The 13,086-nt window shown below is 35.4% G+C and overlaps 1 protein-coding gene across 16 annotated transcripts in view; it reads right to left on the bottom strand.

Moving 5' to 3' along the window:
• Positions 1-13,086, bottom strand: part of LOC123013620 (coiled-coil domain-containing protein AGAP005037) — a 72,780-nt gene that overhangs the window by 31,475 nt on the left and 28,219 nt on the right. For 14 of the 16 annotated variants that reach the window (XM_044412267.1, XM_044412269.1, XM_044412270.1 and 11 more), the window contains exons 4-8: positions 1,106-1,251; positions 741-764; positions 503-671; positions 251-449; positions 9-195 (exon numbers count right to left, since the gene is read on the bottom strand). In XM_044412267.1, coding sequence (XP_044268202.1) covers positions 9-195; positions 251-449; positions 503-671; positions 741-764; positions 1,106-1,251 — 725 coding nt within the window. The remainder of the gene's footprint in view (positions 1-8; positions 196-250; positions 450-502; positions 672-740; positions 765-1,105; positions 1,252-13,086) is intronic. The other 2 variants (XM_044412266.1, XM_044412268.1) reach the window with 2 other exon arrangements.

The following is a 13,086-nucleotide window of genomic DNA, read 5'->3' as shown; positions in this document are numbered from 1 at the left end:
TGACTCACCTTACTTTTGTGGATGTGTTGGTGTTGGTACTCTGAGTCAAATTCGGGCTCTGAGAAGTAGCTCGGGTCTTCGAAATGACCAACACCGCCGGCGATACCTATCCCGGCCACAGGGAGTCCCCCTGAGACGTCTGCTGACTCGAACAAGCGCAGGACTGAGCGATCCCTAATTTCCCTCAAATGCGACCTAAACAAACGGTTATAACAACTTAAAAGTAGTCCAAAACCGTTTTTTTATATACCTCAAATCTTCCAACTCGTAAAACATGTCCTTGGAAGAGTCGTGAATGTAGATTTTCACATTGGGGGAGTCAAGATACTCCATTGTGAGTTGTTTAGGGAATGAACGGACGAAAAGTGCTTTGACGGTGTCAATAGAAGTGATTTCGTTCGGAAGAAGAGCTCTTTTAGTTTCGTTGCGATATTGAAGAAATACTAAACCTGCAAAATTTTCAAGTCGTTTCAAAACAGGTGGACTGTATGAAAATCCTCACCTAATGGCCTCTCTAATGTCTTGCTTGGAGTTCTCACAACCGGAAGCGAACTCCTCTGCTTGCCACCTCTGCGGAAGCCCGTAGAGCTGGTCTCAACTTCCGACATGATTCCCGGGTCATCATCAAACAACATGGCGTTGGAAGGCGGTGGATACCCTCGAGGTTGTCCCTAGAAACACTCACGTTAAGCCACCTGCGTCCAAAATTTATTTACGACTCGGATTTTCTCTATTTTTACCTTTCTCGGTCTTGTGGAACTCATCTGTTTAGCCGCGTGTAAAAAAATTCTCACATTAACAGGACTATCAGGAGAAACGGGAAAGGAAGTTTCCGCTAGTTTATGGAGAGCACTATTTGTAACTCGATCATGTTTCTTTAGAAGGGGTATCGATCGCGGCGTCATCTCCAATTGGGGCGGCAAGGATACAATGCTCTGACTCGACATTACTTCTTACACGACGTTTCTCGTAAATACGCTCGAGCGACTAAGTCAATTAAACGACCGGGAACGACTAGGCGCTTAATTGATGTGGTGATGTCATTCCGTTTTAGAATATAGCGTTTTCCTGTTGTGCACAACATGCATCGGATGGGAAAGCTTACCTCGAGGTCCATGGTGCGAGAGAGAGGACCTCCCTGACCCGCCATACCCAAGTATTGCTGGTCAGCGCCAAGGGTATGTCTGCGGGGGTCGTCTCGCCGAGTGTTGCGACTTCGCCCTCTCACTTCACCCTCATTGTCACTCCGACCTGGAACAAGAAATAAACGCTAATTGGCGCAGTCGGCAGAAAAGAAACTATAGCAAAAAATTTAATCAAATATAATCCCAGTGCTAAAGAGTTTACATTTTTTTGTTATCCATTACATAAAGTCGTCGCTGCTGGTCTCAATGTTTCTCGATTTCTGCGCAAATATGAAAGAAAATTGTTTGTCCGCCTCGCTCGCGTCGCAATCAGCAATGTCAATAGCTAACCTGATTGAAAGCCCTGCGATAGGGGCGTCGGCGCTTTAAAAGTTTTTAATTAAGTTTCACCTCGAGATAATTGCCGTTTTATCTCGAAACGAAATATTGCAAATGTCCGGTGGAGCGAAAGGGTTCTCGCGTTTCGGATGGTAAGTTTGTTCAAGTTTGGAGATTTGATGCACCGGTTGTAATTCCATCCAATGTCCGGTTGGGCGAAGTAAAACGATACGATAAAAATAGCTTTTGGACAATTGAAAGTCAATCGGAAAGAGATACGCGAAGCCCTAAATTTCAAGGAATAAAATTTTACGACACCGTTATTCCACTTTATGTTCATGTAAATTATTAAAGTGAATTTGGATGATGTCGGGATTGGAGTGATTCGGTTTTAATAGTTTCACAACAGTTAAAAGCAGTCTGGGTCTGGTTTACATGACTTTATTTACAAACATGTCATGTCGGACGGATTAATTTAATGAAAGGAATTTTTCTTATTTTGGGGGTTTCTCGGGTTGAGGAAGCCGAAAATAACGAGACAGGAAAGGAATGGAAGATACAACAAAACGAAATACCAAACAGAATAAAAACTGGTTCATTTCTTTTATGTAAATAAAGGCTTAAGGTAATTGGCGGAAAAGTAAAGAATTGTCTTAGAAATTCAGGTAATTTTAAACCTGTCTCAAAATAACTGAAAATAGTTGTTTTACTTTTTGACTCCCTGAGGCAATTAGTGTACATCTACACAGTGGCGCAGCCAGAGATAGAGTTTAGGGGGAGGGAAGGGTTTACCTATGTAAAAAAGAGCATTCATTTAAACGTCAGTACAAATAAAATGAAATATGTCGATCTACAAAAATTTCTCGATCTTTCTCTTTCTTTTCTTCTTTGCTTTGCGTTCTTATTTGCTCTTATGCGCGGTATCTCTCTCTTATTATACTTATTAGAACATGTGTATCTTTTATTGCTAATTTGAATTAGTATTTGAATTGAAATTAGTGATAAATTTCTGACTTGAGTGGGGTTCGGACCCCCAATCTACTTCCCGTAAAGCAAGACCTTATGACGCTTCACCACCACGGCGCCCACAGTCTCTATGTTTTAATTTAATATATTCATACAGACTTACACAACATTTTTTAAAAAATTATTAATTTTTGCAACGTTTTTGTACTTTTCTAAATCTCTTGAACCTCTAAAAGTGCAAATGATTTAATTTTAAAGTTTCTAATTTTTTCGATTTTTGTCGAAATTTTGGGCACCCGAAGCGGTTTATTGCTAATAACTTCAGAATTATTGACGCTAGTCCTTTTTGTTTGGTGGCGTTGGAAATCAAATTTAAAATTTTATCATAAAAAAAAATTGCCCTACGTTAAATAATTATCGAGGAAATCGATGATAGTCAAAATATCCAAAATATTCTCAATTATAACTTCTAAACGATCAAGAATTTTGCAGCTTTCTCGACCCCAACCGATTTCTTCATGTATACATTAACATTATAACGTTTGAAATACAGTTTTACAATTATAAAATAAGACAAGTAAAAATTTAAAGTTATGACAACATCGAAAATAATTATATACAAAATTCGAATGATTAATTTGGTTGTTTCTAAAATATAATTTTAGTTTCATTATAATTACAACATAATTTTGCCTGAAATTGTTCTGCTGTGCCCCTGCATCTACATAATTATTAAATTATCAAGATTATAATATCAAAAAAGTAGGAATGCAAAAAAAAGTATTTTTTCAACAAAAAGATGCAAACAAACTCTTAACCCATAAAAATGACGATTTGAAAACCCGAAAAATCCACATCTGTCAAACAAAGCGTTTTTAAAAAATTTACAACTCGTTCACGACTTCATCTACTCTCCAAATAATTACTCTCATCCACCGCTAAAAATAAAAGTCATTTTTTAAGCGAAAGTTTACTAAAATAAGAACAAGGCGGAGGATTATTTTCCGTGCCCTCAAAATGATAAATTTCCTTCAAAAATGTGATATAAACTGTCAACAGCTTTAGCATAATTAGCTTTTTGTCGTTGTGGCCGCGTTTAAAACCCACTTCCTGTGCCACGTTTTTAAAATGATTTTTATACTTTAGCCAGGAGCGACCTTGCGACGATTAAATTTATGTCATCGTTGAAAAGTCGCATTTATTTAGATGAATTCTTTTAAAAATAAGTACAAATAACTCGCAATTTCGCAAGTTTTACATGACATTTAAGCCCGATACCTGATAGTATATGTTATGAAATTTTTAAAAGGTTAGAAATCACAAAGAAACATCAAAGTTGCTACACTTTCGACTCAAAATTAACTAAATGCACTTTTCAACAATTTGAATTTATTATTCATAATGCATTGACAAAGACCCTTTCAGAATGGAATATGTATCACAAAACTTTAAGCAAACACTTGGAAATCTCTGCATAAATTCGGCATAATTCAATTTCATTTACATATTCGATTTGTTTGCCTTGATCTTCCCTACACATCACGTTCTTCGCTTTTATCGCACATCGAATAAAAAGCATTTTCGCTTCTATTCACAAAATGAATAGGTTAACATTGCTTTAGACCGCAATTGCCACTGAGGGTGATATTTTCATCCGATTTAATTGCGATTTTTCACAAAAATTTGAGCGTAAATGCCTTTTCCAGAGACGTGATGTTCAACTCCACTTAGAAAAGAGTGTAACGAACATGTGCAATTTTCATAAAGTATGAGAAGATATTAAAGAGAATAATTAAAGAAACAATGACGTTTTCCTTTCTTATTTCATTGCGTATTTATAGCATTGGATCTCCTAATCCAACGCACCATCCGCCACTACATTCACTTAATTAAAAAAGTCAGCAAAAAAGCGGGCCCAAGCTGCTAACTGAAAATTGTTATGCGCATAAATTTCCCATGATATATGAGACATGCTAAGCTGTAGTTCCTGTAATTGATCAAATTTTGTCCAAATCCCAGTCGCGTGCTATCCCATAAATAAAGCAAACGAACACGTCAAAATGCAATACCAGATTTGACATTTTTTTGACACGCCTTTGAAAAATTCCAGTGCTTATAAAAATGAAATGAACGAAAACAAATGGATACGAAACGCCTCTCTAAAACTATCTCCGAACTCAACGAAGACTGCGAAATCCTCATAAACAAGGACATCGATAAGGCTCTTGTAAATTATGTAAACCCTGTCACCGGGACGAGGAAAATGGCTTTAGAAATCAACGATTTGTCAAGACAACTCCAGATGAATCCTCCAGATACTCGCGAGTTGTATTTCTGTGACAAATCAAGATCTAAGAGCCCCAAAATGTTGCCCTCCCCCTCGGCCAACTTGAGCACCGGGTCGAAACACTCGGCAAGGGTGGCCACAAAGCCGGTTAGAAGATATGTAGACGAACCAATTCAAGCGACTGAAGAGAAGTTGTCAAGTATTCCGCGAAGTACTGTGTTATCAAGAGTCCGCCAATCCCTCTGCAAGCGAAACAGTGGATCTCAAAGTGAGAACATCAAGTACCGAAATGCCAAAACCCAGACCGAGTCGTGTGCAAAACACCATGTGTCGGTCAGTGTCGAGCCCTTGGAGTTCATCGGAGCCTTCGAGAAGGCCACCAACGTGCCCGTTTCTGGCAAACCGGGCACAACTCGCAACCAAGCCACCCAAATGTATGAACATATCACCCAAAGCGAACTCTTCTGCATCGAGTGGATCCACAAGAACCTCTTCGAGGTCAAGCTCAACCCTAACACCCTCGTCGTCGATGATAAACTTAAAGATATCAGTGAAAGTGCGTGCGTTACTTAGTTTCTTGTTCTAAATAAAGTTTTCTCGTTCGGTGAGTCTTGTGTTTGAATTTTGGTTGAGATTTATCGGTGGAATAAAACAGATAACTGTACAAGAACTAATGCTGATATACAGCAGTCGTAAAATAACGCGAATCTTGGAAGTTTGCGTGTTTATTTTCCGGCGAAAGGGAGACGAAAGAGGAGACGATTATTTATCCATTTGCGGGATAAGCTAGAGTTTGGGCGGCGAAACACTTTATTCGTGGGCCCGAATGGAATTTGCCTATGAGCGAGCCATCAGTGGAATTAAACGTGAGATGGAAAGTAAGTAATTAAAAATGGTTCAAATGAAACAGAGTTACTTTATTTCTAACATTGAAACGAGACTCGAAAAGCATAAAATGCTCGTCGAACAAGTTTGGAACTTGAATTTTTAGGACACAACAAACTTCCTAGATAGATTTTTCAAATGTTTTAAACTGTAATTGAACAAAATATTCCAGAAAGTCGAATAGCGTAGAGAAAATTCCGAGTAATTCAGGAGTAATAAAAATACCAGTGTTTTGCATATTTTTGAATGTATTCGCCCAAAAAATGTCGTAGGCCAAACATCCTTTTATCATTAGATAAAAAATAAAAAGGGTTTTCACTTTGTGCTAAATTTTGTGCGTGTTAGCAGATCATGGGGTTTGAAATATTTCAATTGGAAATATTGAAATATTGTAAAATATAATGTTCAATCGTCAGCGTTTTACAAAAAAAAATGATTCTTAGCTTTTACAAACTTGAGAACTAATTTTATGGTTTTAAATAGTTCCCAATTGATTAGTCGGGAAGGTTACGTATGTCTTACTACAGGGAACACAGATCACCATAATATATACCAGGTGAATAAAAAGTATGGAACCAAACGTTTTTTGCTTAAACTATTTATTTTTTGAAAAAACTAATTGATGAGTGCTAAAGTACTATAAAAATGTGATAATTTAACAAGAATAAAATTTTTCGAAATATCCTTTTGTTTTAGTTCTACAAAAAAAAAAAATTTAATGGCAACCCACTATAAAATMATTTTTCTCATAAAAGCTATACTCTAAGGATTACAACTATCTGCTTTATTTTTAAGTTTTTCAAAAAAAAATTTTTCACATAAATTGCAATTTTGACAAAAAAAAATCGCATAACTCAAAAACAAAACAAAATTTCGTTCTGAAATTACACATTTTTTTATATTACTTTAATTTATATTAATTATTATTTTTCGGAGGCAAATGATTAAAAATAAAACCGCTTGGTTCCATACTTTATATTCACCATGTATGTATTTTAATGACTATAATGACTGTGACTCATTTTTGCTAAGTTGCGACCAATAATTCCGAAGTTATCAGCAATGTCATTTTGAACTCGCGAAACAAACAAAATTTTGAGAAAATCGAAAATGACAAATTCGATCCTTTCTTTACGAGCATACTTGTACACTCTTACATCACAATTCTAAATCATAAAAATTTTGAATCGTAACATAATAATATCTTGAGTTTGAGCTAAACAGCTATTTTCCGCACTATAAAGCGGTAATAGCGTAATTTCTTCACGCATTTAAAATAAAAATAAAACAAACTTCCCGTTTCCAGACGCGCATCATAAATTCTGACGATCGTTCTTTTCAAGTTCTTGAAAAGCAATTTTAAAAGAAATTTCGTAATTTTTGTGTACGGAAATCAACTCAATAGGCGATTAACAATCTCGACAACGAAAATTTGGCTGATTTGTACTAGCTCTCCCATTACAGCATTTGCATACTCATCTATTCAAGTTTCAAAGACTTGCGATAAACTTATCCATAACTTACAGACCTTTTCAGATATCTAGCATAAACGGTCGTAGATAAAATTTTGTATATTACACTATCGCCCCTTCTCCTCGGTATTCATCAAATTTCAGCTCCTTACTTTCATAACAAATATTATTAAAAATCAATACTTGGTTGAAAAATTGGATATTTTTCTTTTGTCTGTTTTTGTCAAATCGCACAAATGGCAAACATCAAGACCGTTCCCTCGACTTTCCTTCCGTTCCTTGTCGTCCATTCTTCTCGACCCAAGAAATGACCAATTGTGACTATCCCCACATGTAACCTTCCAGTAATTTATGCAGTTTCGTGAAAGCATGTTACTTTGCTCATGTCTGGTCGATTAAGTAGCTTTTTACGATACCGATCAACGCAATTCCGGCACCCGGATCGTAAAACTTTTATAGACATTGTACCTGCAGAAGGTACAAACCCCCAAATAATACAAACAAAAGTTCCGCTTTAGGTTTATTGATTCATGTTGCCACTTACGAGCTGGGATTCACTTTCAGTCCTTGGTCGCCAGTTGGGTCCCTCCCAATTACAGTTACGAAGTTTACTTAGTGAATAATGGATGGTAGCGCCACCAGTTGCAAAGGTAGCGTTTTGGTCGCGGTTTCATTCAGAAGTCCCTTCATAAAAATACATAGAAAACTGTCCTTAAGCCTCTTGTGACATATTAAAGAGGATAGTTCCGTCTGCCGCAGCTCTTCAATCAATATCTTGGTCGCGGACTCCAAGGAAATGTATCTGTCAAGTTTTTCTCACACGAATTGTAGAAAAACGAAAAGTATTAAATTTGGCCAATTGCCATTTTCAGTGATTCTCACTGAACCAGTGTGATGTGGCTTAAAGTTAAAGCAAACAAAGTAAATGGAGCCTTGATGATGGATCGGCTAAAAGGAAACGGAAAAATCGCCCAAATGGGGGATTTACCCAAATTTACCGGACGTTCGCTTGCATAAAGCAAATTCTTGTGCGGGTTTAATGGACTAAATTAAGCATCAAAGTCAAGTTTAGAACAGTTAAATCACAGCTATAAATAATTTTACAACTCAAACTCTAATTGGCAGAGTAACAAATGGCCCAAACGCAATTTTTTGTGTTAATATACACTTCTTAAATCCGGGTTAAACGTGCTACTTTAACCTTCAAATTCCTGATAATATTATTTATTGTCCCATTATCTCTCAGTTGATAAAATTTCTTACATTGCTTGAGGAAAAATCACGCACCAGCTGTAGTTTTGTTTACTCACAATTTTGTCACGGCTACAAGCAAAATAGATTTTTTAAATCTGAAATCGATTAAAATGTCGGATATAGATCATTGTTATTTATACTAAAACATAATAAAAGCTGAAATAACTTTCATTGGCAAGACATTATCCCCGCGTGGGAGCTAAATTCAACAAACAAGAATAACAAATTTTGGCCTAGTTATGACGGTCGGTACAGCTGTTTATGACAAAAACTTACTCAAAACACACTAAAAAAGCGTACTTCCTAGTACCTATTAAATAAAAATATAGTTAGAATCGTCAGAACTGAATTTAGACAACTAGCAATTCTTTTTTATCAAAAATTAGCAAACTTTTTATATCTTTGTTTATGTAACCTTTCAAAAATTTGTTACATTTAAAAACAAGTAAGACAAACAGGACATTTTTGACAATATGTCAACCTTGGTAATAATAAATACAAAATTGAAGCCAAAATTTTGAACCATAACAATTTTACAGTAAATTCAAAATTCTGGTTTACCTATACAGTTCAGACTTTATGGATTTTAAATCTTTAGATGCAATATAAAAATTGCAAAATCTCTGAAAAAAAAATTTCTTATAATTTCCGGAAGAGCCTTCAAATTTGAATTTCTTAGAACCAGTTGATGCCTTTCGAAACAAAAATAATTTCTCATCCTTGTACTGAAGTGGAAGTTTTATAAATAAATCTTTAAAATAAGTACAAGTCCCTTATCTATTACCTAAAGAAGCCGACAAGGAAATAGTTTGTATTTACATCTGCAAAACAAATAGTAATTGCTACTTAATGACTTGTAAAGAACTTGAGAGGTCAACATTTATTGACTAAAAGCAATAATAAGATTGAATAATCTTTTCAAAATTCAAAGAGATCTCTTTCAACTCCAAATTTTCTTAAGTAGTTACATGTTTTTTTCTATCCATCCACATATTTCATTTACTTTTCAATTGGAAATAACTCTGTTTCTCCAGAAATAGCACTCAATTATAAATAGAACAAATTATATCAAGTTGGGCGAAACCGCAGGCAAATATCAGTTGAACAAAATGAATGTCGGTGGTTGGATTTGTAAAAAGTCATCCAATTTACTCCCCACAATACCTAATAATTGGGTATTCAGACAGGTGCTCGATTCAAGCTGCGACTCGGTGTTGTCGCCCTCCAACCCTATCAGCGCCACATTTTTCCCCTGTCACGTACCGTCCTTTCCATGTGCCCTTTTTATCCACTCTTCTTCCTTCACACTTTAGTTCTTTCACTGACATTCCACAAACTTCTCCACTCTATCCACGGCGACTAAAACGCGATATTTGAAGCAGAGATGAGTAAGCGCGTGAGTTTTGGTGTGACGTGCGAGATTAGAGGGACTGGGGCGCCGTGACGCGGCCATAGGCCAGGAGACCGGGAGATATCATGAAAGGGAGCGTGTCGTAGCTTAGACGGCGCCAGCGCGCAAGCGGTTTGTCAATACGCGACTACTATATACGATGGGGTTCTTCCTCCTTTGAGTTCGACGAGTTGTTGTTTACGATTTTTTTCCGGCCGTTGAGGAATAATGCGCGCTTTAATCACAAGCTCTTTCTTCATTTATAAACGCAAGCACTGCTCCGTTGTGAGTGCTAGACACTAATACCTTTTAATTAACTGAGAGAGGTTTGCGACAAATTGGATTAGACGTATTTGGATAAAGAACAGAGCGAGTTCATTTACTGACTGCACAGAATAGATGATGGACTGACTGTTTGGACGAGTACTAAATGAGTTACAAGCTTTTTGAGTAGGAAACGTCACCATTTCTTACAAAAATCCAAAATACATACATATGTATATACCTACAAGTAGCTAAAGCGTGGCAAGCCACTGATAAAAAGTAGCTAAGCTGCAGTTTTACCAAACAGTTTACTTCAAAAGCTACGCTAAAGCTGTCGCTTTACAAAAAAATAGCAAAGTTGCTTTTCATAAATTACCAATTTTCCACACTGAATGAATTTTTAAAATACCTCAAAAACTAATGCCATTATTATTTGTAATCATTTAAAATCCAAAAATAAAATCAACTAATGCCTTTAAAATTAGGCATAATTTTTTTTTCACAAAAAACTCGAAATTTTAGCACAAAAAATTGACAAATACATACAGGGTGTTATGATATCTCCATCCACGTGCCTATGGATCAACTAGAAGCTTCCATAAGGAAACGTAATCATCACGCGCTTTACCATCATCAAAAACCTTGCAACCGTTGCATTAATTTATATTATAAATTCAGGATAGGAAAGATGCGTTTTAGTCTGAATACAAGTCTGGTATAAGTCTGAATTATATGTCTGGTGTAAACAGTTAGTCTGAAATAAGTCTAGTTCGAGTTCAAGCCATTCATTATTGTAAAAATAAGTTATTTGTGAAGTTAGTGAAATAATTGTAAAGTGAAATAATAATTTAAATAATTAAAATAAGTGTAATAATAATTTTGAGTGAAATAAAATAATTTTTTAAAAATCGAGTTGTTAACGCTCCCACTTTAACTGGCGCAGTCAGTAGGATATCACAAAGGATAATCACAAAGGAATCCACAAAGGATCTTTCCAAGAGGACATCCTTGTATTTTAATACTTAGTTGTGGAAGAACAATTCTTGGATATTTTCGAGCCACTCAACGCCGAAATATCAAGAATCTGAAGAGTTGAAGAATAATTGAAAATAATTGAAGAATTTTAAATACTACGAATACTTTGAAGAAGAATATATTGAAGATTTTACATTGAAGATTTTTTATTGAAGATTTTTATTGAAGAATTTATTGAAGAATTTCGAGTTTTCGGACAAGCATCGCCGAACTCTCCTAATTCCTGTACCTTGAAGATTGGAGCATTTCTGGACAAAAATCGCCGGARGTCGCAATCTCAATTCCTGGAACCTAGGAATCAGTGGACAAAAATCGCCGGATTCTTTCGTTCCCTGGAGACCCAATGAAGATTTGTTTTAAACTGTAAGTAATACTCGTTTCCTTAAGTATATGACCGATTCCTTAATTCTACCAGACTCAGACTCAGAAATTGAGGAACTCGAAAATTTAATCAAAAATTTAATAATTGACGAATTTAATCATAGAGAAAGAATGGCGCAGCCTTTCCAGTCAGAATATTTAAAAATCATTCCACAATTTAACGGCGAACCATCAGAGTTAGCAGATTTTATTTCCGCCTGCGATCTCTTAGTGAATACATTTTCTGATCCAAATGCAGAAGCATTCATAAATAAATTTCTACTAACGTCGATAAAAACAAAATTAATAGGTCAAGCGAAACTAGTAACAAGTTCTCGTGAAATAAATAGTTGGTTTGCTTTAAAAACGGTCCTACAACAAAACTTTGCAGACCAAAGGGATGAAAAYTCGTTATTACGCGACTTAATGCTATTGAAACAGGAAAATGAAACTCCGCARCAATTTTGTCATCGGTGCCAGGATATAAWAAGTTTATTATTATCAAATCTAGCAGTCACYGAGTTGAACGAAGCTGTGAGAGCGGTTAAGAGGGAAATGTTTGATAATTTGACACTAAAAGCATTTTTAAGCGGACTAAAAGAACCACTTGGTTCGATTATCAGATCAAGATCTCCATTGACCCTAGAGCAAGCATTGTCCCAAATTCTRGATGAAGAGAACATTTTGTATGTAAAAAATCGCACAAATTATTTAATCCAAAATAAAACAAGAGAATATAGGTCAAATAAYACTCCAAGTCATTTTATTAATAAAAACGCTGAWTTTCAATATCATCAACGTCCTTCAACCTTACAACCACGTAGTCAGAATTTCCGTAGTCAACAAAATACGAGACCGAGATTTAATAATTACAATTACAATTCAAATCAACGAAGAAATTWTCAAAATAATCAATTCCAAAATTATCCCCGAAATTACTCTCAAAACCAGTTCCAAAATCAACAACGAAATTATCAAAATAATCCTAAACAACATAATTTTCAAAATTTCCAAAATCAACAATCGCGTAACACGCAAAACGTTTTCCAACCAAATCCAAATCGTAGATTACCAAAACCAATCCCGATGGAAACTTCAACAATAAGTCGAAATAATCAAATGAGACAACAACAACAACAACAACAACAACAAAGACAACAATTTGCACAACAAAGACCAAATTATTCTTTTGAAGAACTTTATTATCAAGATACTGAAAATCCCGAAAAACAAATAAATGAAAACATTGAAGAATTTGATGACGTAAACAATTTTACTGAAACAAAAAACGATTCTGCGTCTCAAAATTTTTGGATAGCGCCTCCAATAGACAATCAAACGTAATCGAATTAAATATTGACCGTAACTACATTTCAAAATTACCTTACATAATTTTACCCGAATACAATGCAAAAATGATGATTGACACAGGYTCCGCAAGAACTTTATTAAGTCCCAAAATAGCTTATAAATTTTATCCAAATTCAATTGTTAAAGATCCCTTCGAAATTCATTCAATTCATGGTACMACGCGACATGACGAAAGTGCAACAATTCCAATTTCAGAAATTTTTCAAAGACCTGACATAATTCACAAACATTATCTTGTTGATTTTAACCCTAAATACAATGGTTTAATAGGAATTGACTTACTTAGAAAATTAAATGCTTCACTTGATTTCGGTAAAAAACTTTTTGTCACCAATAAAA

The sequence above is a fragment of the Tribolium madens genome, unplaced genomic scaffold (genome assembly GCF_015345945.1).
Source record: "Tribolium madens isolate multiple individuals breed KSU strain unplaced genomic scaffold, Tmad_KSU_1.1 Scaffold_96;HRSCAF=242;Tcas5.2_LG5, whole genome shotgun sequence".
Taxonomy (NCBI): Eukaryota; Metazoa; Arthropoda; class Insecta; order Coleoptera; family Tenebrionidae; genus Tribolium; species Tribolium madens.
This window is presented reverse-complemented; position numbering and strand designations above follow the sequence as displayed.